Raw genomic sequence first — 27,300 nt, 5'->3', positions numbered from 1 at the left:
AAGACACATTGGCAGTATATTTTGCCGGGTCCTATTGCGAGACCTGCGTTTTGTCTATTCTCCCGCCTTGACCGGTTCATAGTCCTCTCAGACATGGTAGCAGACTGGATCCATGATGCAAAGGGAGGGCTGAACATGTATCAGATCTGGAGTGGAGCAAACTCACCTAATCTCCGTAGTGAAGCCTTGTCTCGTTCTTCCTTCACCCGTGCCTCTTATCTTGGATTGGGCTAGCAATCGGTTCTTCTGACGTACTTGCAGATAAGGCTTCTGATGTAGTACAAGAGTGAGGATAATGCCAAGTGCCAGTTGACCACTCCTAGGCTCATGAACGTCCAACCCTGCCTTGTTACTCCTAGATGTTGTATCGGAACTCCTGCCTACATTGGTATGTTGAACCGTGTAGCACCAGGTCCTCAAGTAGGAAGTACGACGTCATCATCCACAGGAACCAATAATGAACCACAAAAGCACACACACCATGACACTCAATTAAGTCTCTTGGCCTCTATTCTTCATTGTTCATCCCGGTCACATCGTAGCTCTCGGCCATGATAGTAGTAGCACTACTACTAGTCTAGCCATGCTCACACGGGTGGTCCCGCAAAATAGCGTAGAAACAACGAGAAAGTTTGTAGGGTCTGACAGTTGAGACATTCCGAACGCTAAGCAAGAGGCGGGAACCATGGCCTAGGCGTCTTCTCTTTCGAAAGCCTCTTGAGTATTTTACGCGACCGAGGGTTACAACACCCCCCAAATTGCATGATGTAACCAACTCTTCTCAGTACTCGTTGAGTAAACTCCTCCAGCTATAGAACCACAGAGGGGCACGGTCCTCGAATGTCTTCCCCTGCGCATCCCCATTGAGTTAAAGCGTGCAAGCCGATACCGACCACGTCTAGTATGTGTTTAAGCAGCTTAGAATAAAAAGCAAAGATGGCTGCGGCTACTTCCGTGTACGAGAAGGAAGTACGGAGTACTCGGGACGAAATCCATATCCGTCGCCAAGGAAGTACTATTACTCTGGGGCACTGGTGCCGTTGGACGTCTAAATATTTCGAACCGGAACTATTCCGTAGTACGGGGAGACCGGCGTCCAACGCCGTCGACTAGGTCTTCCCAGTCTCCCCCATCGTCACACATTGATACTGGTCTGGGGACCATGGCCCACAGGATGATGGAAATGTCGGATCTTTTGGAACTACCAAGCACATGAGGGAACAAAGTACTATCAGGGATTTATAAGCGTACCCCCGAGGGGGAGGGAGGCACCGAGACCAGGGACTCGGGATCGACCTAGTCGTTCATGGTGCAACGGAAGCGTCCGGGGGCAATGGATAGACCTTTTTGTGCTCTTCACGAGACAGCCTCTGGACGCATCATGGGCATCGATTGGTTTTACAAGTACCGGTCTGTACACCCCCGGTGACCCCAAGCTTGAGGTAGCGATAATCTTCGGGAACCGCCAGTTTGGTCCGATCCAAGGGGCTGGGACTCGACCCTGTTGGGCGATCGCGCCTCGGAAATATTGCAAACTGCATTTGAAACAAAAGCCCGGTTTTTACTTCTAAGACTCCGTTCTTCGATGGGGGGGCAGGGGAGGACGTCGTGTTCAATTTACAGCGTATTTTCCCGCTTGAGATGCCGCCGAGGGCGCAGGGGTGATTTGTGGCTGTTGTGCACGGAAAAGCAAAGAAAACAGAAAAAAAAGACACGCAAGAGAGCCATCTCTTCCACTTCTTAGTGTATTGAGGCTGACATTCTCGCAGCTGAAAGTGCTAGCGGAACGGGAATTTGGGATTACTATTCCATTATTCAATGTGCATGAGCTTGCCGGGGGCTAATAGTTGAAGAATCCCTGCAAAAGGCCGCTCTTTCAGACAATAAACTCTCTTTCAGCTTGTGGCTGGCTGTATCCGTTCACGTACCAGCCTATGAAATGCAATGCGAAGCGAACCAAATTGATGGCTGTCAAACTGTTCCCCAGCCTTTGCCTATCCGCCCAGTCCGGAAATTTTCCAAAGAAGGAACCGTTCAAAAGTATACAGCGGGAAAAAGCAACAAAAAAAAGGAAAGGAAAAGAAGAGAAAGAAAGAAACGCCCGATATGTTGGTCTTGGCGGACTGCTTGGTGATTATGTCGGATTAGAAGAGGTTGTGTGACTTTGTGTGTTTTTCCAGTAACTCTACCGCCGGTGACGACGGGCTTCAAGAACAGTATGCAGAATAAGATGATGTTTAAATCGGGCAAGGGTACACTGCCTCTTGTAAAGGGCCTATACGAGTGATTTCTCAATTTTGACATATAGTGCACCGCGGGGGATAGGAGCGCCTTCCAGATCCATCAGCGGAATGAAGCGATATCCCGAACGCAGGCGGTCGAGACGAATACAAGCCCATGCCAATACTGATGTGCTCATGCGGGAGTCGTCACCGATTCGAAAACTGACAAAAGTTAGGATTTGGTTCTAAAGTAGCGGGGGGGAAGGGGGGGAAGAAGCTTACCGGACGAAACTGAGCTCAGGAACGACCTTGGTTATGCCAGTAAATTCGAGGTGCCTTTTAGATTCCGGGAACTTGGGGTTGTTCGTTGCTCCCGCACCTATTCGCTTCTTGTAGTTACTTTCGCTTATTTCCTTACCAGTGGCCAGTTCAGATTTCTCTACATGAAGTGTGACTTTGACGTAGGGACGGATGGCGCTGCCGCTTCGTGGTTCATCCCCCGAATCGTCGCTTTCCGTGGGGATATTTTGACCGGCGAATATGGTGAGGCGGAGATCTAATCTAGATCCGGGCGTTGCATCGTCGTGGGATTCGGACGACTTATCGGAACTTTGGTATCCCGGCGGTTTAAGAACCCAGCCCTTCTCGTCTGCAAACATGCCCTCATTGATCATCATGCCCGTATCTGTGTTTTGCCAGTTCATGGCAGCCATTTGTACCCCGCGTCTCCAAAACAGGCTGGGGTCAAGGTTTGAACTGTCCCATCGCATCTTGTCGGGATACGCTCTCATGAAATAATTCTTGTTGTGTAAGAACACATCGCGTTGGTGTCTCTGATACAGCTCCAAGATACGCTTCTCGCTAATGGAGAAGATGTGAGCTGGCCGCTTTGCCTCCTTCGCCTCGAAGGTCTTGAAGTGTTCACTTCGCGTGTATACCGCCAAATCACCTAGGCTTTGGCATATGCGGCCCGTGTTAGGCTTGTCGTGGGATATACTGGGGGCGGCTGGAGCGGAGGCGGATTTTGCCGGAGGCATTGGTCGGCCGTTCTGGCATACGTCATTTTCTGATGAGTTCGTATCCGAGTCTGCTGGAGCTGTGAGAAGACGGTCGGGTGTGCTTGCCCCCCAAGTACTTTGGGAAGGAAATTGTGTCATACTGTCTCCGATGACTTGCGAGGTAGTCTGCGAGGTAGTCTGCGAGGTAGTCTGCGAGGTAGTCTGCGAGGTAGTCTGCGAGGTAGTCTGCGAGGTAGTCTGCGAGGTAGTCTGCGAGGTAGTCTGCGAGGTAGTCTGCGAGGTAGTTTGAGAGATAACTGGTGCTGTGCTCTCCACCGTATTTCGAGGGCTAACTGGCTCCATTTTGACGGTAGCTTTCTTCACCTTGACTAGAATTTTGCGTTTCAAGTCCTGCAATTTCGGGAGGCGGAACCTTGGATCAAAATCTTCGTGTGCTTCAGTCACAAGAAGGTCTTGCCACTCCTCTTTCATGATCTTCACCATGACCTCTTGTTGTTCGTGATCGGCGTGAACTTCCAAACTGATAATGACCGGCAAGTCGTTGTTTTCAAACGCGGATTCCTTGACAGCTATGCAAACTTCTCTAAATCCGCAGGGGACGGTCAGGGTGTGTCCATGGGTCACAATTGGCTCGCCTCTTGGGGGGCTATGATGTCGAGGAGATCTCGGAGCATGTGTCTGGGATACCTCTAGCTTATCAGTTGACTGCTTCGTATCCGGCAAGTTTAGGATGCTTATTCTTGGGGACACTTCTTCCACCATAGTGCGGCTATGCGTGCTGGGGCTTCGTGAGTGAAGAGAAGCCTTTTCCCCTAGAAGATGGTTCGCCGCCGCCTTGACCTTGTGATCCACGTTCTCCAATGCAGTTGCAATAGCTACATTGGTCTGGGACGTCCTGGACGGGCCTCTACTGTGGCCTCGATGGGGCGATTTTGATCTTTCTCGACTTGGAGCAGGGTCTCCATTCCAGACGTCAATTTCGATACAGCGGCAACCTCTCAAGAGAACCTGGATTTTTATTCATCAGCTCAGGTATATCCCAATATGTCAAGCTAATCAAGGTAAGACTAACGTTTCTGTAAGCTTCTGGAGTACTGGTCGATGAGAGCTGATTGCCGTCCAGATATGTATTATGGCTACTGTTGATGAAGTAATTGGTCAGAGGTTTTGAGAGGTCTTTCTCTGGAGGCGGCCCAATTGCATTGACGCCATAACCTTCTACCAACACATGACGGAACTCTCCCGCTGTATACTGCTCCTTGTCGAGATTTTTAATAAAGGGTTCGCGTTGAACATCTCTGAGGAAGGCATAAAGCTTCTCTCTAGATAGAAATTTGTCATTCCTCTTCAACCCGTCATATAGCTCGTCAACTATATCGTGGAATCTATTGCCAATGGGTGCCTTGCCTTCGGCTGCACCACTAGGTGACAGTGGCGCTGATTTATCGGGCGGAATAAACGTTGAGACTCCAACCAAGCTTCGCAGCGCTTCACGTGCATTCTTATTTGAGCTTCCGAAGATAGACATTGTTCGAGTTCGTTTAGGAGAATCTGCATCATCGCGCTTGCGGCTTAAGAAACGGCGACGCTGGAAGACAGGGAAATCAGTCTGGGAAAGTCTCGAATCGTGGACAGATCTTCAGGCGGCATTGTAACACAAATATATGTGAAAACATTGAGACTTACCGCTGGAAACCCGCACAGAAAAGCCATTTCGATGGCACAAGCTGCGCTGCCTGTTTCCAAGTGAATGTGACAGCCAACAGTTGTATCTGAAAAACTTGACACGAAGATAGCAGCTGATGCCGATGACGGCGCACCAGGCCCTAGCGGACTTAGGACAGGCAAACCATGCGCGATCGGTGCACAAGTCGAACCAACAAATCCCTAAACCCGGACGGGTAGAGTAGCAATAGGCTCAAATACTGCTTGAAGCCCCGGGAAGATCAAATAATACAACTCCTTGAGGTCACAAACGTCACCGGGTTTGAGACTTTGCTCGAAGCAAGGCTTGGAATGTCAGCAGGGCAGCGCAAAGGCGGATCGTCGTAGAATCAAAGACCTACCGCCTCATTCACTACCTTGGTACCCAAGACTAGGCAGTACGCAGTGTAATATCTCATGGTGCTGACAACAGCCCAAAACTCGTGGTGACCCTGCTTGCTGGTGTGCTTGTCTCCCTGTCGCCATCTCTCCCTGTCAGCATCTGCAGGTTTCCACCACGCGCACCGCGCCTCATTGGGGGCAGAACCGGGGCAAAGTGCTTGACTAGTGGAGTGGCTTTAGTCCATGGATATGACAGCCCTATCAAAGTTGAAGAGGCATCCTGCAGTAGTATTCGCTCTTCGATTGGAGAGGCATTGGGGCCGTGAGACACGGTTCCGGGACGGCGATGGGAACCTGATTGGTGCCCGGAGACCAAAGATGGATGATTGGCAAATGACGGCCGGCAGACATCGAGGGATGAAGCGACGCAGGGCTGGAGCACGCCGTAATAAATGGTACGATAATGTTCTCGCATGAATATGAGGCGCAGAGAAGGAGGATGCGACTGAGACATCCAATGCCATCGCAGGCAGTTAAGGAAGAGGCCGTGGATGCATGATGACGGGCATGAGTCGGCTACGTTTGGGGGGAAATGACGTGTCCTGCATTTTATCTGAGCAGGGGGCAAGAAAAGGGTGCTTCATGATACCGAATACGTAGTTGCTGGGTATTATCTGGTGTTTGGACAAGCACAGGCCGTCCAAATTTGAGCCAAGGCATTTTGGCCTCCCAAGGCAGGCGCGGCCCGCCGGGTCCTGCAGGAACAGTCATGGGGCTATGGTTGAATGCTGCCTGGGCCAACAAGCGATCAAGTACCGAAAGTACAATGCACACGCACCCCAGAATGCCGTCCTGGACAGATGCATCACGCAACAAAAACAACATCTGAGGAGCCATTCCCGTCCACAATCCAGCTCGCTATCCCAAACGCCAAGGACCCTCCCTACGTCGGCACTAGTACAATGTCTTGTGCGGCTGACCGCGGAACGGGGCGATGCGGCGGGGGCGCATTCAAACCGTCATCTGTTAACGGAATTGGGCTCCAAACCTCTGCGGTCTTACCAGACGCCAGGCCTAGTCAACCTGGAAGAACGTGGGGCCCTCTGTGACGAATCAGGGTTGCAGTCTCTGCCAACCTCTGTCTCTTCTTCACCACCACCCCATGAACAAGTCCATCAAATGCTGACGCAGCTATTCCTTTGAAACCGAGCCCCTACAAGACTCACACAGACTGCAGACGACTACTTTCATCATGGGCCGAGAGCAAGAGACGCAAGTGCGTTCCTGGGGCTTCGGCCACGTCTTTACTTGGAGTGATGGACCGTAAGTCGAACCTGTGGCTGGAAGGGACTAACTACCCTGTAGCGTCACCCGAGGCTGGACAGACTCTTGGACGCAGGGACTGACGTCATACTGCGACAGCAACGCGCATTATCCTCCTCACTCTCACTCCGGGCTGACAACTCATCTCGTCGTCGCTGGCGAGATGACGCTGTGGTACCCAAATGAGCCCGATAGGGAGAAGAAGACGTATGGCGTTGGGTCTAGAGTAGATGTTGATGCTGGAAGGGTTCATGAAGTTTGGATGGGAGACCAAGGCTGTACGTATGTTATTGGGGAGTAGTTTTGCTTCGGGCTCTGGACTTGTGCTCTGACATGAGGCAAACCGCGTGATGCCTTTCTGTTATATGCCTATAATTGTTGCGATAACTGGAATGAAAGGCTTGTCTCTTCAGAAGGCAGCGATGCGACGCTTGTGTCCCAGGTAATAGATGTCCGGGGGAGTATCCATCAGACGAGTCATGACTTGCATAATGGATTTCAATCTGACGATGAATATCAGCCCCCCTATGTTAAGTCCCGACACTATGAGTAGGGGTTACGCCTTGTCAGAGTGGCTGTCGGGTTTGACCACTGAGTCATGGAGCAAATAGATCCAGCAATACGGGCCCATGGCTGAATATGTCCGACATCTAGCTTATGAATATACATGTCTTGGCTTTCTCTCTTTTTCGGGGCCTCTGACGGCTTCTTCCTTTGGATGAGAGGAAGGGCCGACTTCTCTAATCAACTTGTCACATAATTCAGCGCCAATACTAAGCGAATACGCAGTTCTCTCCTTTGGGTCTGTCTTACCCTTGTTTCTTTGCTCACATCTTGCCCTTTGTTGGATAGCCGTTTGGCCCCAGCATATAAATTTCAGAAAATCGGGATGGAGTTATCAAGTACCGGTTGCTGAGAACGTGGAAATAAAAATTGATTATACACAATGTCCTTTGATGCTCTCGGTCCAGGGAATCTTTTCCTGAGTAGCAAGCTGAAAATGAATCTATTCGTTTGGGTCAATGAGACAACTGCTGAAAAAGATTCACGTTCTGTTCATCTGCCCGACTGTATATCAGGTCAGGCGCAGCATCCGACTTCAATCGTCATTTCAGTTGCACTCAGTGACAACTCAGCAAATCGGCGCTTCCTTCTCCATGCAGTCGAATTGGAAAGCCTGTACCGAAGACTCGCACTCTTTCAGCTCCTACATTGAGTCGGGTTGCCTCCATTATCTGATTCCTTTCTTCAAGGCAGTCAGATTTGACACTCTATTCGCCATTGGACATGAGGGCCTTTTCGGCAAAATTGACTTGCACAAAGTATACACATTCTCTAGAGCCAAGGACACAATACTCGGTAGGCGATGCATACGAGAACCTCTTGTCTAATAAACACGCCTCCTATCCACGTGGTATTCATGTTCGGGAATGGCGGCCGAAGCAGCAATACAAATCACCTTTGAGCAAACCTACATAGACACTCCCCGAAATATCCATCCAAGTCCACTCTTAATTATTGTCATCAACACTGCCAACACAGGAAGAAGCCGACAAATGCTCCAGAGCTGGCAGAAATATCCCCAAAGCGAACTTGTCACGTTCCCATCTTCGGCGACACCATCCAATTCACCGGCTGCAAAAGTCCTGCTGCCTATTCCGGTCGACGGACCCTTCACCATGCTAATCATTTTGCCCCTCGCGGGTCGCGGACTGAGAAAAGGCCGCGCCGGCCGGATCTACAGGAACCCGAAACTCTTTTAATCCCTCGCGCAGAGTCCGTATATTGGACTCATCCCTCGGATTGAACTATCTCAATGTTTCTCTCTCCTGTTTACACATACTATAGGGTTCTGTATTCGGTGCCAAGTTAGGATACGGATGTTTCTTGCCGCTGCCATCTTGTCATTTCGTTGGTGTGAATCATTGCCCAATGTATCCCAATGCTTGAGAAGGGGCACAAACTCAATGACAACAATGTTTGTACAACACACATTCCCCTGTTCGAGGGATGAAGGATTCAACAATTTAGTGTTGCATCAGGTTCGCAGATCCCCCTGAACGAGGCAAGGCAAGGCATGGTGCGGTCACACTGCAAGAAAATGGCTTGATGCTGCCAACTAAGTTTTCAATAAGCCCCAGCCAACTCATAAATGCCTTTCCTGCTATTTTATCTGTTTCTTTCTCGTTATATAGACAACTCTGCCTAATGGCACCTCTCCTCTTCATGATGTGTTGTGGCGCTAGCCATTCCTCCGCCTCGCATAAACAACTCGATGCGCAAACACAATACACGCAGCAGAGGCAAGTAGTAACGAATAGGGTATTCCACGGGAGAAACCTGCGTTAGCTGACCCTCGACGTCATTCCTGTCAATGCGGCTTATTCTTGTGCGACTCACTCCACCGCTATCTAGGGTCCCAAGCACAGAGTTCACTGCTGCATATGTAGTCAGATGACCAGGAACCAGGCACGACGGAGCTGACAACGTATTTGGCTCGCAGTTACATCCCTGATGGTGAAGTCACTGTGGTCCTGCAGTAGTTTTAGGCTTGGTCACATTGCAGAACGATTCAAGCTAGTGTGCCAAGTACATATACACGGAATACTGCATCTACGATGCGGTCAAGCGGACGCGCTGCATGTCATTGAGGTATGGAACAAGGCCAGACAGACACTCTCTGGATCTTGAAAGATATGTATGTATGATCCGGGTGAGAGTAAAAATGACTCGTGGTTCACAGCTGCTATCGGGGCCGTCCAATATCAAGGTGTTGGCCTAACTACACATGGGCCAACTCCCCGATCCTTTACAGCAAAGGAACTGTGGAATGATGATGCCACGAGGCCCGAAAGGAAGCTTATGATCCTTTCTCTCACCGCCGTTATCCATTGACCCGTGGCAGGGATTTGCGGTGACTTTCGGCATGGGCTCCGTCCGACGTTTCTAGAGAAGAAAACTTGAACCTGGCCCCAAGAGGGATCCATCGTGACGGCAAACACGATGGGGCGATGTAATGATGATATGCCCTTCAAGAGTACTCCGTAGCTTCTCTCATGTGACAATTGTCAAGAGAGACTGTGAAAATTATGATACGCCTCGTCCCTTTGGCCGTAAATCGCGAGAGGCCTCCTCCTCACCTTTCCATATCACCAATTGCTCAAGTGGCTACTGCGCCATGGCAGCCACCGACTTCTCCGTGTGCGTGATGATGATCAAAGACGCGACTACTCAGTGCGACCAGTCTATAATACAGCTTCGTGCCCGTCAACGGCGGCCCTGTTTCCAAGACTGTGTGCGCTGCCGAAACGTCGTGGCCTCACAATGTCATGTACTATCGTGATGTAAATACCCAACACGTTGGATCGTATGCTTTGCCAATAGGAGATTAGGTGTTTCGCTACCGGTACTAGCGTCGTCAAAGGAAAAGTTTAAACTTTAGAGTCGTGTGGCGATGCTGGCAGGGTTACCCGTGTTCCTGTTGCCACTAACGAGGCCATGAGCAACTCGGAAAGTTTCTGTGGCACATCAGTTTGTACCGCCCGTGTTGGCCAGGTAGGGACATTGAATCGATGATGGCTAGAGCTCGGTATGCATGTCACTGCCGAGGTGAGCAGGCCTTATCTGAAACCAACCCCTCGTAAGGGTCTACGGTGCACGGCGACCAAGGCCGACGATGACAATGTTTCCTTCCATCCATGGCGATGCAAGTAGCATCAATTGATCCATCCCGAGCATCCCTCCCTCCCGCCTGCTGGGCTGTGGCAAGGTGCATGTATTGGCTGTCGGCGTGGCTGTCTTCGTATCGCGGTATGTGGCGCAAATCGAAGCTGGGGGGATGGATGTGGCCAAGATGCTCAGCAGCAACTCCCTCGCCTGCAGCTTCTTAGCAACTTGGCAAGGCCAGGATTGTATGTATGTACGGAGTATAATCCTTTCTCTTCCTCTCTCGCTCAATCGCAGCTCGGGTGCTTGTACAGTACATAGGTGGGCATGGAGGAGCAGAGTGGTATTCGCATATCGACGGTGCGATGCCAATGGCGATGGAGCCGATCGATGTTTGGTGATCCGTATTTCACTACCCTGGCCGTGTGGGGATCCCAAGGCCACAAACGCCAGGACGCGGAGTGCGACCCATCGATGCCAGGTGTGACTTGGACAGGCCGTTTCATATTGCGGTTGAATGCCCAGAGCGCGAGGCTCAGCCCAGGACCAGGACCAGGACCCCAGAAGCCGTTCGACGGAGCCTGTTTTGGCAACTTGGCCATGGCCTCCTCGATCTTTGTTTCGGAGTCATGCCATGGATGACCTGAATTCGACGACCCTTCCTGGCTATTTCCCATGGTGCGATCGCTTGCTCGCTTGCTCGCGGCGAGCACGGGCCTCCCTCGCTCTCCTCCCTTGCCTCCTCCTCCCCACATCTCGCGATGCTCTGCAAACATCTGGTAGCCAAGTCGACGGGTTCAACCGTCCAAGGCGGCCAATGTCTTGCATCTCCTTTCGAGAGGCAGCATAGCCGGCGTTGTCGGCGAGAGGGCAGCCAGCCCTGCCGGCTTCGTACATGTACTGTACGGTTGGGGTTCGTGTCTCAGACAGCCATCGTCAGTCGCCAGGCGCGACCACGGCCACATTTGCCGCTTGGCTTGGGGCCTGACGGCGCCTCGGAGGAGCTCCAGAACCCTCCAGGGCCGTTTGGAGCCAAACCCGTTGTTTATCTGCTTCAGGCGACACGACGCCGCCAAACGCCTTGTCCAGCTGGGCCATCTGCCATGTCCGTCTCCACCAACGTTGGTGGCGCCTCTCTTCTCCGTATCGAGCAAGCAAGGTCGCCGCGGTAGGCTTGTTGGATGGCGAGCCGGGTATGTACATGTACGATTGGACGCTCGGGGATTTTGTTCGCACGCTGACCTGTCTTGGTTATAGACTTGTTGTCTTCTTCCGTCCTCCCGACGGGGATCCCCTCTCTCCTAGTTCCAAACACGACCATCATAAACCTTGATGCTCACGGACAGTCCTCTTGATCCGTAGTAATATTAACCAGCCTCCACACGACTAGCTTTGACTATCGCCCTTGGCACTGCTTTTGAACTACATACATCTTATACCATCTCACACATGTTCGTCCTGCTTCGACATATCGTATGCTTCCTTTTCCCTCCCCAGTAGTTCCTGGGCCTGGCCTGCTGCATTATATGATCGTTCTACGCCGGCCTCTCCCGGCATCTGGGACCTATGTTGTTCGATCGCAGACGAACCCGGGCGGAATCCGGAACCCATGACAATGACAGTGGTCGCCTCGCATTTCCCGATCGATCCTCCTCACTCACTCCGTACATGTCGCTCCAGAAGAAACCACAGGCGGCTTCGCGGCTGTATCCCCAGCCTGATGTTGGAGGCTCGGCGTCTCGAGATCACCGGAATGGACTCGCTAACCAAGATGAAATCGAGTCTGGCCTCCGCAAACACCCCTTCTACGCCCATGATGTCTCCTCTCCTCAGGATCTGAACCGTTATTCTCGCATACATATTGGGCCAGAGTATGCGAATGCCGCTCTGACAGTCCAAACACAGTCGCAGGACTCCAAAAGGCACGAGCCAGGCAACTTGGCAATGCGCAGACATAAGCCTGAACTTCAATTACAGAGTTCGACGGCATCAGTACCACACAAATTGCCGACTCCCGCTGTTAGAAGGCGTAGACCTGAACTCTCATTGCAAAACTCGACTTTATCAACACCGTACAGGGCGACGCCCGTCGATTTCGGGAAAACACACGTTACTCAAGACAATGTTCGTGCAGCAGATGTTCCTAGGCGCAAATCAATACGCAAGTCAGCTGTAGTCGGTGCCTCGAGCACAAGTAGCCTTGCTAATCCACCCTCACTGCAAAAAGTCGGGTAAGTCTTGAATCCGTATCAATAACTTGAAAGGGATACGTTTCTCACATATATTTGACAGCGTGGACAGCCAAGAACGACGAAACACACCAGCAAAGCCCGCCTTGGCCAAGTTGGGTCTGATGCCACTCTCTCCATTGAATCTCAGTTTTGTTGACAAGCGCCAAAATTCTACTCCCGCCAGTACATCCGATCGTCATGCTTCCCGCGACCCTGGCTCTTCTTCTCGCTCAACTCCGCCCCAGTCATCTGCCGAACGGCCAGTGTCTGCAGTTGGTGATGCTAGGCCGGCCCTATCATACATACCGATGCGTCGACGCTCACTGGCTCAGACTCCTGGTCTCGCGACAAGGACGCCCGCTCGTTATAGGCTGCCTGGGGGCCGTAGTAGTTTCAGATCCTCGACATCGCTTGCATCTGTTCTGGCTGGTGCAGCACCAACAGGTGCCGAGGCGGGCAAAGACGCTGGGAGTGAGGGTAAACGAAAGATTCAAAGGCACATGTCGCTACCTGATCTGCAAATGAAGGCGGAACAGGAGCGATCCGTCACACCCAGTGACTCCGACTATCAGCAGCTTGGCGGTTTGAAACTGGGGACACTCCGAATTACAAACTTTTCTTCGGTCCCGAGACGTATGCGCGATAGCAACGGAGGAAAGCAAACCCAATCCACAACGGCGAAGTCGAAGAATGGCATAGGAGCTCGAAATGCAGGTCTCCGTCTTGGCTCCCAGAGTGTACCGAATCTCTCTAATCCTACGCTCTCAACAACCAATGCCACAAAGAATGGCACAAAAGACCATCTCAACGGCAACCCGTCCGTTTCATTCAGTTCTAAACGCCATAGGCGTTTCTCTTTCGGTGACACGCCAGGGGCTGCGTCTAGCAGAAAGCGTCTATCAATTCTGAGGGAGCTCATAGAGGAGCCTCTTGATGATTATGATTTTATGCGCGAAGTTTCGTCATCACATCCTCAAGCGGTAAAAGAGGATTCATGCAATCAAAATCAAAACCAAATAGCCGCTACAGAGGATAACGCGGCATTGAAACATTTCGCAGACGAAATTCTTGACGCCAGCGATGATGCGAGCGTGAATCATATCTCAGACAGCTCAGAGATCAAGCCCGCAAATGATGTTGATCCATACGACATATCTAGACCAGACAGTGGCTTTATATCGGCCTCCTCTTCTCTCAGTTCCCCGGGCTCACCTTCACAGACGGATAGCGGTTATAGCTCTTCTACTTCAATTCAATCAAAACCTGCACTTGTAGCTTCTGGAGTTGCTGATAAGACCGCTCTTGAAGGCTTATCGGGACGCGACACAAATAGTATGGGTGACGATAAGGACGGAACTGTTCGTCATCAGACTGAGGACGATTCATTAAATGGCCCTCACCGAGATTCGGTCATCTCGCTGTCAAGAAGCAGTATGCGGCTGTTGTCGTCCCTGATACGACCTCGGCATAGCCTTGCGGTTTCAGGGACTGGCGACGATGGCAGTCAACTGGATCAAAACGGTTCAAACAGCAATAACGATACTTTACAATCCAAAGACATCTCTGTGAGTCAAGACGGTACCGTTCAACCGAGGGTTCGATCAAACAGCGGTAGCCAATTGGCCGGGAAGCTGCAGCGGTTGTTCGCACATCACAAAGAAGATGACTTATCTACCGGATACGGCTCGCATGACCTCCGGGCGGTCCCCACGGTTCCAGTGGACGTCGAAGAGCGACTCAGTGAGCATAACAGAGTATTTCCAACCTCGCCAAAGAAGCTTACCAAACATTCTAACCGGAGCACTGAATCACTTAAAACCATCGTCAGCGTCGACAGCGCCATCGCGTATAGCGAAAGCAATTACAGCCAGGATGACGATGATGATGACGATGAAATCAGCCATTATGCTCACAGCATCAGAAGTGGCACAACTTACAAGGGTCATAAGAGCATGAACAGCCTGGACAGCGTCAAAAGCTTGAATAGTCTTGCCAGTTCTGGGACTGTTAGGAGTCTCTCGAGTTCCGAGAGTGCTAAGAGCGACTCAACTATCACAAGAGGGGATGACACAAAAATATTCCATATTGAGGCACTGCTGGACGGGTCTGGCCTCGAGGCTGAAGATAATGATACCCACTTGCAAAGAACTACGACTCCGGTTGCTATCCCAGCTGCCTTGCCCATGGAGGAGGCTTACCAGGACGCATTCATCGGCGAGAAACCTGTACCTCCTCCTCGAAATCCATCCCGCCAGAGTAGAAAAATAGGTGATCACAAGGCCATACTTGAGGCTAGCCGAAACGTCACCGAAAAGGCGGCACCCCAGGAGGCCTTCACTACATTGCAAACCCAGGATAACCGGTTCATGAAAAATGAACGTGCGATTCTCCCTGCCAGTCAAACGGCGCGAACTCACATCAGCTCCGGGCTAGACGTGTATAGAGCCAGGGCACCCGTATCGGCGCCGAATCTTTCAAATTCCTTCTATTCCAACTCGGAAGCCGCCGCGAAATCTGCATCAAGACTGACCGTTGCGGATCTGACCAAAGAGCTGCCACCAGAGCCGCCGCGCGATGACCTCCTGCGCAGTTCATTCTCAACACGACCGTGGCAGCAGAAGCGATTAGCTGAAAGGAAATGGCTTCAGAATAACAATCAAGAGAGCATCCGAAGTTATGAGTTTCATCATAATCATGTACGATCCCAAACAACGACCGTCATGGGCCGGGAGCAGACTCAGGTAGTCCAGGACCATATCTCGGTATTCATGTCACAGCGTCGACACTCTACTTTGATCCACCGGCCGGCCTTTTCTGAATCTCTAGCAATTGCTTCTCTGGAGCGTCCAAAAGACGAGCCTCAGCCACCTTACCGGGTCCTACACAGCTATAATTCACCAGCATATAAAAACATTCCCATCTGGGCATAATTACCACACTTGCCAGGCGTACAATGATTGATACCCTGGGCGATGATTGCTTGAAGCCATCTTGTGAGGCAAAAACACAAAAAAAAGGGAATGTGGTAATTATTATTTTGCGTTTTAATTATGTAATTACGAGCCTAATGTCACCGGGGTTTCCTCGTTCATTCATTTATCTATTGGCGTTTTTTGTCTAAACGGTTCAAGTGCAATAGGCGATGGGAGGTTCAGAAATCTTGTACAGGGGCAGCTGGCTAGAATACCCAAACAGAGCATAGTTAATAGTTATAATGGGCGTTTTTGAATGTACATATCTATCCATCACACTCGAGTAAGTCAGTCACACGTGGCCAATGTGAAGGTCCAACCACACAGTCTGTTTCCTCTTTTGCTCGTCAAGGCTGTCATTACTCTCATTTATATATATAGAACAACATGGCAGCCGTGCCATGTAAAGGAACTACTACTAGTATGCGCCAGGACGGATGGAATAAGCCGGCCCCGTGACGAGACGGACCTTGTTCCGCGAAGACTGGACGGGCGTCCCGGCCCTCAGCGCCAACCCGGGCACCCTCGCGCCGGTGCTGTCCAACGACCACACCGCCAGCCCGACCCAGTTGTCGCCCCCGTAGTCGAGGACGCCCTCGGGCACAGGGAACTCGGTCTGCGGGCCGATGTTGCTGAGATACTTGCCGAACTGGAACCCGTTGACGTACAGCAGCGCCCTGTAGTCCCCCCCGCCCCGGGAGGCGTTGGCAAACACAAACGACAGCGGGATGTCGTACGCGTCGGCCGGCAGGTCGAGCGGCATCCGGGCGGCGTAGTAGGCGACGCCGGCGCGGTCGGCGCGGTCAAACGGCGAGCCCGGGGCGAAGGGGGCGTCGTCCACGGGCGGCCGGGGGTAGTGGTAGCCCTGGCGCTCGAAGAAGAGGCCCCCCTCGTTGAGCGGCCCGCGGAACGAGTCTGCGTAGTCGTGGCCGCCGAGGTTGCCGGTGATTTTCCACGCCACGGCGGTGGGCGCGCCGTCGGGCGACGAGAGCGCGTAGTCGAGGATGCCGCGCGGCGCCTTCATGTCCTCGTATCCCGGGTTGAAGTTCTCGTTGAACCCCATGGTGTCGACCACCACCGTGACGACGTACTGCTCGCCGGCGGTCAGGCTGGGCAGCGCGTACGTCGAGTTCTGGTTCTCGGCGGCGGAGTTGCCCTTGAAGGACCCGAGGAAGCGGTCGTTGAGCCATGCGGAGCTGGCGTATGCGGTGCCGCCCGACGTCCATGTCCTGAAGAGGGACTCCTTCCCTGAGGCGGTGAAGTGGCCTCTGAAGAGGAGGGTGCCCGTGTTGAAGCCGTAGTCTGAGCCGTAGAGAGATGCGCGCGGGGGCGCTGCGAATAGGGTCGCGTTGGAGGTTTTGTGGTGCGCTTGCGGCCTGTTGTTGCCTGGGCTTTGGGAGGCGGTGCGCCAGAGGGAGTCGTCGTACTGGGGGTGAATTTCGGGCAGGGAGTCGATGGTGTGCCAGGTCAGGTCGGCGAGGGAGGGGAGTTGGACGGTTGGGATGGTGATGTCTGGCTGGGCGAGCCACGTTCCTGTCGGGGAGGTGGTGTGTTTGAGCGGCCGGCCGTTGACGGAGAGCTTGGTGACGCCGTCGGGGATGCCGACGACTTCCAGGGTCGTCGAGCCGTTGAAGTCGGCGCGGAGGGAGAGCGTGTTGCCGTTGATGGAGGCGGAGCGGATGAGGTAGCCCCCGTTGACGATGGCAGCGTCTGGATTCATGAGGGATGTGCCGTATGGGGATGAATTGGAGCCCGGAAGGACGGGGACCCAGTAGTTGTACGCCGAGTTGCGATCTGTTTCTGTGGTTAGAGGATGGAACTGCAGTTTTGGTGTCATGTAGAGGTTCGTGATAGGAGTCGGCGTACCAACGAGGTAGATGGCCAAGTTGCCAACCTGAATATACTGCCTCTCTGGCGACGTCGTCCACTGCACGACAATAGTCGACGAAGCCTGCTCGTGGGACGAGATACTGCTCCCCTCAACATGCAGGATCCGTGTCGCTGAGGGAGACTTTACCGCAAACTCATGCAATTCATCTGGGCCGCCGTACAACACCAAAACTGTCTTATCAGCGTACTTCTTCCAGGTGAATACCTCGGCAGTGGTATACAGTAAAACGTAGTCGCCCACGGGATAATCCGTCAAATGAATCTTGGAATCCCGCCCGTGCAGGGACAAGCTTCCTCCGCGCTGGGGGATGGTGAGGATCCCATTGCTGGTAGGCAGGGTGACGGTGTAGGAGACGCTGCCCGTGGCGGTGTAGTCTGTCTGACGAGCGACGAAGAAGTTCCCCGTCTTGTTAGACGTCAAGGGCGTGATGGTGATGCCCGGGTTGTTGGAGTATGCCGTGGTTGATGCGAGGCCAACGGAGGCGGTGATGTAGCCAGGCGATACTTTGATGAATTGGGCTTCGAGCTTGACCTCGGAATACTTCTCACGGTCTATGACTCTGTTTTCTCGGATGCACTTGGAAAGTTAGTACTTTGCGGGAAACGCTGGTGAAGAAGAAAAGGGGAGAAAACATACGGCACCGTAATCGTAGGACGTATAGCCGCCTGGGTGGCCGAGATTACCCCAGTTTGTTCCGCCGTAGATCTGCAGAGTCTCATAAGCTCAGGGTTCTAGAGGGGGAAAGGGGCAGCTTGGATTACCATGTAGATATTGAAAATCGACACACCGGCCGCCAGGTTGTTCTTGTAAAAGACACGTGCGAATTCGTGGTTGACGAGGGCGGCGCACTTTTCGAATCCCCAGCCGCCCCAAGGGTCAAACGCGCCGCCTTGAAACTGACGCATCTTCCGTGAGCCTCTCCTTTTGGCATTTCAACCGGGCGTACATGTTGTGTTGCGGACGTACCTCGATGATGGAGTACGGGCTCTTCGGGCTCTGCCTCTCGTGGAGTTGGTGAAAGCTTGTTGGAAGACCGTTCGGCGGCCAGACGGTAGGATTGCCCTGAAGATGTTAGCTGAATTTTCCCCTATTACTCCCAAGAGTTACACTCGTCAACTTACGCAATCGAATCCTAGGGGGTAGCTGTCGTGTCCCTACACACGTTAGTCCGGCGTCTCTACACTCTCCGACACCACGGCTTCACTCTACGCCTACATAGATATCCATGCTTCCGACGCCCTTGCCAGGAGCATAGTTTCCCGCGGGCCCAACGTCGTTGTTGATCATGGGGACCGAAATGCCCGCGCTCCTGGCCTGGTTGATGACGTACTGCATATACTGCCCGTTGGGAAAGGGGATGTTGTGCCCCGAAGAATATTCGTTCTCGGGCTGGAAGAGAACGACGGGGCCGCCGTTTGTGATTTGGTGCTTGGCGATTATATCACACACATGGGCCATGTAGCTGTTTGAACTCATCAGTTACGTTTTCCAACTTGCCACGACAGTCGTCCTTCTCTTTCAACAGGCCGCATACACACACATCCAAAGGAACTTACTTGTCCGTCGAATTCAAAAAGTCGGGCGCCTGGGACCTCAGAATCCCCTCCAACTGCTGCAAATATCCCGGAAACCCCCCTCCGCTAACTTCTGCGTTAATATACGGACCCGGCCTCGCCAGCAAATATACGCCCGCCTCAGAGGCCGCTTCAAAGAACGGCTCCAGAGCGAAGATGCCGTCCGCGCGAAACTCGCCCGGCTTCCCCTCGAGCAGCGCCCAGTCGACATAGAACGAAACCATATTGAAGCCGAGCGCCTTGATCTTCTCAAAGACATCCAAGTACAGCGACGGCACGGGGAGGCGGAACGGATGGACCTCGCCCGAGAACATCATGGCGCGTTCGCCGTGGATAAAGAGCGAGTGCTCATCCCAGGTAACAAAGTCCTGGAGGGCGCCAGAACGCCTGTCCACCTCATGGATGATTTGGTAGGGCCGGCCGCCCAGACTGAGGGCATGGCAGAACGGGAGTGCGATGGCACCAAGAGCCGTAGATGGCTTCATTACTGGTGTTGGGGATACTACCACCAGCTTTTATTTCTATTTTTTTTTCACAGAGCTACACGATGGGCTAAGGGAGGGAGAAGAGAAACAGATACAGACAATGGCCATTGTTTACTATTTAAATACTACTAGGCTCTACTGCGCAGAGACAGACACAGCTTGAATGACGGTGACGACGAGCACGACGGTAGTGTTGCAATGTGGGGACGCGAACGATGAGTGACAATGGGCCTAGGGAGAAAGTAAATGAAACCCCAACGTGCGCAATGGGTGAAGGAAGAGGAGAGACATCGGGTGACCAGCATGCTGCGTGTGTACGGAGTATGTAGTGCCATTGGCGGTCGAGAGAGATTTGGACGGGATGGCCATGCAGTCATCTGCCAGGAACACAGACCGTTTATGGCTGGAATGTGCTCACCATGAATGAGGCTGGTGAGGATTGTGATTGGAGCTGTTGACAGAGTACCGGCCGTGACATACCTTGAGAAATGTGCCGAGAGGAGAGGGGATCGTCGACGGTTTTGCTCGGATGTGCCTAGCACTACCACTAGGCCAGGCGTCTCCCTTGGGCATCTATCTGCATCATTACACATCATTCATCGTCCATGTAACATTTGATAGTAGTACTATTACAGAAAAGAGGCCGTGCTGATCATGTTGCATGCGGTGAAATCGGTCGGGTTGGCACACCACAGGGTTTACCCCTCAAGTATCCGGAGCGAGCACAGAGTGCACGATTTCCATGATTGGGGCCTTTTAAATTAAACACGAGCAAATCAAGGCAGTGTACTCGACTTCTCACAGTCCGTATATTACCTGTCTTTTGGCACTCTCCATCCATCGTTTATTCCCCCACTCCAACCGCCACTCCACCGCTCTTCCACACTTTGCCATCCTTCATGACAAAACTCACCTTCCGCAACGCACGCCCGTCCACCCTCGGATCAGCATCCAACGCAATGATATCCGCTCTGTTTCCCTCCTCAAACCATCCAAATCGATACCCACAGCTGTTCTTCCCGCACGACTCCCACCCGCCCACCATGCACGCCTCAAGCACGTCTTCCACAGGAATACCCGCCTCCATCATCAGCTCCAGCTCGCGCGTGCCCTCACCGTGATTAAATGCGCCTGTGTCACCGCCCGCCGCAAGACGAACACCCATGTCAAACGCCTGCCTCACGTTCCTCTGCAGCCTGGCCAGGTCGGGCTTCCGCAGCAGCTCCATGACGGCCAAGGTCGGGACAAAGATGGTCCTGCTACGCTGCATGGCCATAAACACCTCAGTCGTCATCAAGTTTCCGTGTTCGATGCTTGTTACGCCTGCTTTCGCCGCCATGGCTGCTCCCTCTGCCGTGTTTGCATGGCATGCCACAGGGAGACCTGCCAGATGCGCCTCCTCCACAATGGCCTCCATTTCGTCCTGGTTGAACATGACGATTGCCGGGTTGGGGTTCCTGGGCGGGAATTGAACGGGGATGCTTGATCCGTGGGTCTCGACTGCCGGAAACCTCATTGCTTGTCGGGAGTAGTCTGCGTAGAACTTGATAATGTCTGCTCCCGCGGCGACTCGTCTCCGAACCGCTGCTCTGCAGGACACTGGCCCGTCGCAGGGATCCGAGATTCGAGGGCCAGAAGCGCCGTTGGCCGTGTTTTCCGACCGGAGTTGGTACGAGCCCGTCGAGGCGAGACACTCTGTCGCCACAAAGAGCCGTGGTCCCGGGATGAGACCGCGGTTGATGGCATCTCGTACGTTTGTGTCGAATGAGGCCATTCCCTCTGTGCCCAGGTCGCGATATGTGGTGTATCCTGAAAGCAGGGCCCTTCGAACGTGATTCGTTGCGCGGATTGTACGTTCCACGATGCTTTCGTCTCTCATTTGTTCCAGGGAGGGGCGCTCTCTTGACGAATCTATCAGGATAAAGGGTCACTGAAGCCTACCGATGAGTCGACCACTTACTTGTAGGCGTGTAGGAAGATGTGAGTGTGTGCATCTACAAATCCTGGCATGACAATCTTGTCACGGAGGTCAATGTCGCCTTCCCTGATATTGGCCGCGCCTGTGTCCCGTTGCAGTACGTGAACAATGCTGCCCGTGCCAGGATCGACCGTGATTGATACATTTTCTTTAAACTTTTTGGCTTTAGAATCAAAAATAGTTCCAGCGTGGACAGTGATTGTCTTGAGCTCCATTTCAACTGACCTTGACCGCAGGGTGTTGTGTTGTGAATGGTGATGGAAGAAATGTGAGATGAGTGAGGGGGAACCACCTACCATTGGTGGTTCATGTATCTACGATAAATTCCTATTTCGACACAGTGCGTCCAGAATTTTGCACAAACCATCTTGAGACAGCTCTTCCTATCATAGGATCGATTTATTCTGCATCTCGTGGTCCGTAGTTTTGCATGGCGGCATGAGCCATGTTACCATTGTTGCTTCCAGTTTCGCTGGCCCCTGGACATGCCGCGAATAATTGCTTCTGGTGTTTCGGGGCTTCCCGAGAGATCAAAGGGTCAAGCTGTGTCGTGTCATGGAAGACGGCCTTTCAACGCCGATCCCTGAAACCTGTCCAGAATACAAGTTGTGTAGTGTAGCCAACCGTCTGTGTATGATCGAAAATATAGTGTCGTTGCAGACACTGTGAACTATCCAAGCGCATATTGTGTTTATTAATGGCGGCAGTACTCCGCACAAAGCGAAGAAAGATGTATGTCTGATGGTTAAAATTGCATGCGCACAGATTGGCCATGTCGTGAAAGGGACTGATAACTGTGGCAAGGTGTTTAAAAATTGTCAACGCGTTTTAGTTCACAATCCACCTCACGGGCGTTGGCGTCGTGAAACGTTTGATCTTGCAGGCTTTGACCTCCTTTTTTGCCTCTTTGCAAAACATAAATGCACCGCTGGTTTGTCGAGAGTATTCGACGGCGCAAGGGCTGCGCCTCACAAATACTGCATTAGCCATCCCTTTGTTGTTTTGGTGGACGACTTGCCCTTGAAGGATCTGGTGGCACCGTGACCAAACACTGGAGGGCTGCAAGAAGCCAATTATAGCACCCATGCGTCCATGCAGCGCGTCGATGTCCTTTCCAACCAGTTGAAATGTCTGGAGCCGCGGGCCTGGCCGGTTCTCGGGCATAAACTAATGCAAACGAGCATTGTGCCATGTAAAGTTGCCCCATCTGACAGCGGGCGCTGGGAGGCTTGGCCAACGGCTAGTGAAGGGAGCGATGCCAACCTTTTCTGTCGGCACTGGTTGTCGATTAATGCTGGCGCTGCTCAGGAGACTTTGTGTAGGACTTCAATGTCCTAGTTTGAGGACCCGTCAGTGAACATGCCTCCCACGCAATGACTCGTCTCATCTCATCTCGAGGCAAAAGCTGGGCGGTTTCTCAGGGGCCATGAGTCCATTACCATCAAACCCAGAAGATCACCAGGGGCCGCCGCACCGGCGGCCAATGGCGGATATCCCATGCCGCTCCCGGTGCTTACGTGTCATTCGTGCCACGAATGTTGAGACTCTTTCTCCGCCTCCTCCTTTCGGACTTGACGGCTTGACATGTTCAACTGCCACTCTGACTCCGGAGAACAATTTGCGTGATTGTCTGCAGTCTTTTGCGGGGTGCACGGTGGCAGACTGCTGGAGTGTCTGACTGGCTGACCGGCTGTTTGAATGATCTATTCCAAGTATTGGTAGTATCCCTACGGGACAAAGATTGGATGGGTGCAATGGTTGGATGGAGCTGGACATGCTGATGCCCAGGGTCTGCCCCGAATGAGGGGAATACGAAGTTTCACACTGCACCTTCCTTGCAGGTCCTGTCAGTCCTGTCAGTCCTGGCACCCTGGGGCCGCCCTCGACCCTTGACCAGTCTGGCGCACATCAATGTCAACTGGCTGGCTGGCAAGGCTCGTTCATGCTCCTCCATCAATGTCTCCTCACCTCACCTGCCTCGCCGCCCGACCGACCTTGCATGTGTTCAGTCCAGTGTTCAGTTGGACGACTGACCGACCTGGTCGACTCATCCCGGCCATTTCCCCGTTGGGCCCCGTGACTGCCTCTCGCTTCTGCCTCTTCTTTCTTCCACCAGACTGTTCCAATCCATACCAGCCTTACCATTACTACGGAGCACATACAGGCAGTCTGCATCGCTACCTTCTTTTTCCTGTTCCTTTTCTTTATCGTCGACAATCGTGAAACACGCCCGTCTTCCTTCCTTTCAAACTTTTCTCATCACTGGAACTCTCGCTCCACCAGAATCTCAAATCACTGCGCCTCCCTAACGGTGAAAGAGGCTCCACCTGCTTTCTTTCACTCCCGTTCACGCACCGAGAACTCTGCACATTAGAAAAACAGACCTCACATCACGCGTGTCCCGGAAGCCCGGCGTTGGCGTCTACATCTTGATCGAATTACGAGGACCCAACACGCTCCCTGCACAGTATTTCACTCGTCTTGGGAAAAAGACTACACCCGACATCCCCTTCAGAAGTACAGGTAGTTTGACTTGGAAACCATCGATACCGCGCCCTACCCGAGAAAGACAACCGAGATGTACTCGAAACAGATTCTCCAGCAACTGCTCGTTGCAGTTGCCATCGTCTCCGTGGCTCAGTCAACATGGCTAGATTTGAACAAGATTGATGTCCAGGCCCTCGCTGCACGCCAGCTCAGCGACCTGGTCGGAGGAACCTCAGCTTCTGAATCGTCAACCCAAAGCACACCTACTACGGAATCTACGCCTAGCTCAACGAGCACTCCATCCAGCTCGCCAACATCTACGCCATCCTCCACTCCCGCCACTCCCACCACCCCGTCTTCCAGTTCTTCTAGCACTCCGTCATCTACTCCAGCTAGTGCCACGCCATCCGCTACTCCCGAGGCAACCTCGTCTTCAGCTAGTACTCCATCCTCCACCTTTGTTCCGGTACAAACCACGAGCTCGAGCAGCACACCGACTTCGAGCACACCTACCCCTGTTGTTCAGACGAGTGTCGAAGTATGGACCACGACCAATACTAACGGATCCAAGACCGTTTTATCGTCAACGACAAGGACGACCTCTACCCCTGGCCTCACTTCTGGAGATGGCGAGACCACTGGCATGTCCACAAAGACTCGAAATACAGTTATCGGCGTCGTTGTCGGAGTTGGTGGTGCGATCGTCTTAGGTGCTCTTGGATTGGTAGCCTGGCGTATCTGGGGACGCAAGAAGCACAGCGAGGAGAACGACGGCCTCATGGCCTATGATATGTCTGCTACTGGAGGCGTGGAGAAGTCTGAGCGAGGCAGTAGTGCTGGCGGTGCTCATACCCAGCGCAGCCCCTTCCAGTCTACTCTGGAAAACTACCATCAGCCTAGTCAGGTTACTGCATCGTCCAACTTTTAATTCCGGTTACCAAGAGCACCGATGACAGTGGACACGAATACTTACCACGGGGCGTTCCGGAATTTCTTACATAAAAAAACCCGATTGCGTGTTTAGGCGATACTGAGATTTGTACCTTCTTTCATTTTTATTTTTGGACGGCGCGGAGGCCACGAGAGCCAATACGATGCCGGTTTTGTGCAGCGGCCGATTGGCCAATACCTTAGGATGCTTCGGTTCATGCGACCGTCGTTCATGCAGGAGGAAAGGCAGTTGATGAATTGTTCAAACCAGCTTATATTGTTCGGCAATTGCATAGCGAGCTTGACTAAAATGCTACAGTTATATAGACACCTTAATTAATACCCCCATTTTTTACAACTTGACCTTCTATATCGTCTACAGAGAGTTGGAATGTCTAGACAAACCATGCTGCTAGCCAGCTTTTGGAATGTAACTACCCAATGTTGGAAACAAACGTACCGGTTTGGCGGCTCTGAAGAGCAAAACCATGGACTATTTATTTATTTAATTATTCTTTTGAGGGCTTCGTACAGTCCAAGGCAAGGGAACTGGATTTCGCCATCAGTGCCCAACCCTGCCGCTTGGCTTGTGTACGCAGCTCATCTGATCTCCTTCATAATAATAAGCATTTGGAAAGCCGCGATATCCACTCGTCCGTGTCCTGCTCAAAAGCACGCGCTATATTGCCTTGGACGCTTCCGTCTTGTCGCCCACTACATCTCAATTCATTCCGTGTTCTCGCATATGTCTTCCGCGGAGGTCATTCTGTGTTTCCACTTTCCTGTTTTTCGCCATCACCATTTTACTCTCAAGAGATTTCGCCTGGGTGCGAGCCCTATTCACTCGCTGTCCCAAACAATATATGTTCCCATCACGCCTCTCGTCCCGCATTCTCCCCATTGCTTCTCGGAACTCCAAGACATGTTTGCTGACATTCATTATTTTCCAGCCAAACCCATTGCTGATATGGGTGAGCTTCACATTCCGCTCGACCGCCTTGGTCCTTCCATTGAGAGACTCATGAAAATTGGTGGCGGACCGGGCGTCTCCATCGGGGTGCTCTCGCGCGACAGTCCTGTCTATACAATGTAGTATGGCACGCGTGACGTTGAAGCGGCCCTACCTGTTGGCCCCGATACCATCTTCACGGCTGGTTCCCTAACCAAGGCTCTCACCGCTACTGCCATGGGCATTCTCATTGACGGTGGCAAGGCTACATGGGACACACTTGTCAAAGATGTCCTGCCAGCTTTTCAGTCCAGAGACGAGACGCTGCAAAAACTCTGCCACGCTGACCGATAGAATTCCCACTATCGCCAAAGGAGTTTCCGGAGAGCTTTTGATATTCCATCAGGGCAGCCTCCCCGGTGCCTTGACTTTGGTCATGCTTCTCTCGGACATGGATGCCGCAATTGTGGTACTTACGAATTCCCTCGCCCTCAACGATGTCGCAGACTGGATCAGCCTGCTCATACTTGAGGAACTTCTCGCAGTGTCGTCAGGCAACCGAACCGACATCATCAAAGCGGCAGAATCTTGCATCCCTGAGAATCTCATGTGGTACCCTGACTTGATCAAGGAACTTGCAGACATGCGAAAGAATGATACCTCTGCAAGACATCTTGATGCGTACGTGGGCACATACTGAGACGATATTCATATCTTCAAGATTGTCGTCGTCTAGGAGAAAGAAAAGCTATACTGGGCATTCCAGGTCCAGAGTTCTATAAAGCCAAGTTTAAAGCAGGGTCGGACGACAAAGTGATCAAGCTGTTCTGGGCGCATGATAACGGTGTTCCGCCCGTCCAATTCACAAAGGAGTGAGATATAGGTAGCAACAACATCCTAGAGAGCTGGCACACTTCTTGAGTTTGATGACTTTAGTTTGGTGTTCAAATGGGGGAGTGACCTGCGTTAAGCTGCTGTAATGGTAAATTTAGCTAACCCAAAGCCTGTGCAAGACCTTAGCTTCATTGCTTTCAATGTAGGGGCTGAGTGTCTATCCAGGGGACCAAGTGTTTTCCCTCGTTCGACAGCTTGGTATGTGAACGTTGGTCTTGAGCTCACTTCGTCGGTGAGATTCTTCCCAACATGGTCGGCTGGATTTCCAGACCAGCCTGCAGGGAAGAATATTGGACCGTCGAAGTAGTTGATTTTTTTTGTCATGGTCTTCCCATAAGGAAATCAGCTGTTCCGACACGCTGAACCGTAAAGTATGTAGACTGAAAAAAATACACGGGCCCTCCTGACAGCTGTTAGGTTACCTCACAGCTGGCCCCATATGTAAATGTCACCAGATATCTGGCTAAACATTCCGTGTCTGAATTGTCTGGTACTTCTTCCTGTCCCGCCCCAACTGACCGTAAACTAAGTACATAAGTACTTATGTAGACATTTCGGAAAGCTCGAACAATCGTCCACCTCCACAAAGAAAACCTAAAATCGCAGCACGCAGACTCTGTTGTCCAACCAGAC

At 52.3% G+C, this 27,300-nt stretch overlaps 7 protein-coding genes across 7 annotated transcripts; 4 read left to right on the top strand and 3 right to left on the bottom strand.

Moving 5' to 3' along the window:
• Window positions 1-2,275: 2,275 nt before the first annotated feature.
• Window positions 2,276-4,954, bottom strand: plc1_2 (1-phosphatidylinositol 4,5-bisphosphate phosphodiesterase 1; the record flags this gene model as incomplete). The annotated part of the gene is made up of 5 exons (XM_066130693.1): window positions 2,276-2,444; window positions 2,505-3,309; window positions 3,382-4,249; window positions 4,314-4,829; window positions 4,928-4,954. The coding sequence occupies 5 exons, from the start codon at window positions 4,952-4,954 to the stop codon at window positions 2,276-2,278; spliced, it is 2,385 nt and encodes a 794-aa protein (XP_065986896.1).
• A 1,585-nt stretch (window positions 4,955-6,539) lies between these two features.
• On the top strand, window positions 6,540-6,911 carry G6M90_00g060180 (uncharacterized protein; the record flags this gene model as incomplete). The annotated part of the gene is made up of 2 exons (XM_014689102.1): window positions 6,540-6,610; window positions 6,653-6,911. 2 exons carry the CDS (start codon window positions 6,540-6,542, stop codon window positions 6,909-6,911), a joined length of 330 nt encoding a protein of 109 aa, XP_014544588.1.
• A 5,033-nt stretch (window positions 6,912-11,944) lies between these two features.
• G6M90_00g060170 (uncharacterized protein) lies at window positions 11,945-15,437 on the top strand (the record flags this gene model as incomplete). Its single annotated transcript, XM_014689101.1, has 2 exons — window positions 11,945-12,507; window positions 12,569-15,437. 2 exons carry the CDS (start codon window positions 11,945-11,947, stop codon window positions 15,435-15,437), a joined length of 3,432 nt encoding a protein of 1,143 aa, XP_014544587.1.
• Window positions 15,438-15,897: 460 nt separating this feature from the next.
• G6M90_00g060160 (uncharacterized protein) lies at window positions 15,898-19,429 on the bottom strand (the record flags this gene model as incomplete). The annotated part of the gene is made up of 7 exons (XM_066130692.1): window positions 15,898-17,946; window positions 18,007-18,075; window positions 18,132-18,266; window positions 18,337-18,432; window positions 18,492-18,524; window positions 18,586-18,832; window positions 18,927-19,429. 7 exons carry the CDS (start codon window positions 19,427-19,429, stop codon window positions 15,898-15,900), a joined length of 3,132 nt encoding a protein of 1,043 aa, XP_065986729.1.
• Window positions 19,430-20,273: 844 nt separating this feature from the next.
• On the bottom strand, window positions 20,274-21,622 carry G6M90_00g060150 (uncharacterized protein; the record flags this gene model as incomplete). Its single annotated transcript, XM_014689099.1, has 2 exons — window positions 20,274-21,330; window positions 21,390-21,622. 2 exons carry the CDS (start codon window positions 21,620-21,622, stop codon window positions 20,274-20,276), a joined length of 1,290 nt encoding a protein of 429 aa, XP_014544585.1.
• Window positions 21,623-23,985: 2,363 nt separating this feature from the next.
• On the top strand, window positions 23,986-24,822 carry G6M90_00g060140 (uncharacterized protein; the record flags this gene model as incomplete). Its single annotated transcript, XM_014689098.1, has 1 exon — window positions 23,986-24,822. One exon carries the CDS (start codon window positions 23,986-23,988, stop codon window positions 24,820-24,822), a length of 837 nt encoding a protein of 278 aa, XP_014544584.1.
• Window positions 24,823-26,062: 1,240 nt separating this feature from the next.
• Window positions 26,063-26,473, top strand: G6M90_00g060130 (uncharacterized protein; the record flags this gene model as incomplete). Its single annotated transcript, XM_014689097.1, has 1 exon — window positions 26,063-26,473. One exon carries the CDS (start codon window positions 26,063-26,065, stop codon window positions 26,471-26,473), a length of 411 nt encoding a protein of 136 aa, XP_014544583.1.
• Between the last annotated feature and the right edge of the window lie 827 nt (window positions 26,474-27,300).

The sequence above is a fragment of the Metarhizium brunneum genome, chromosome 3 (assembly GCF_013426205.1).
Source record: "Metarhizium brunneum chromosome 3, complete sequence".
NCBI classification, from domain to species: Eukaryota; Fungi; Ascomycota; class Sordariomycetes; order Hypocreales; family Clavicipitaceae; genus Metarhizium; species Metarhizium brunneum.
This window is presented reverse-complemented; position numbering and strand designations above follow the sequence as displayed.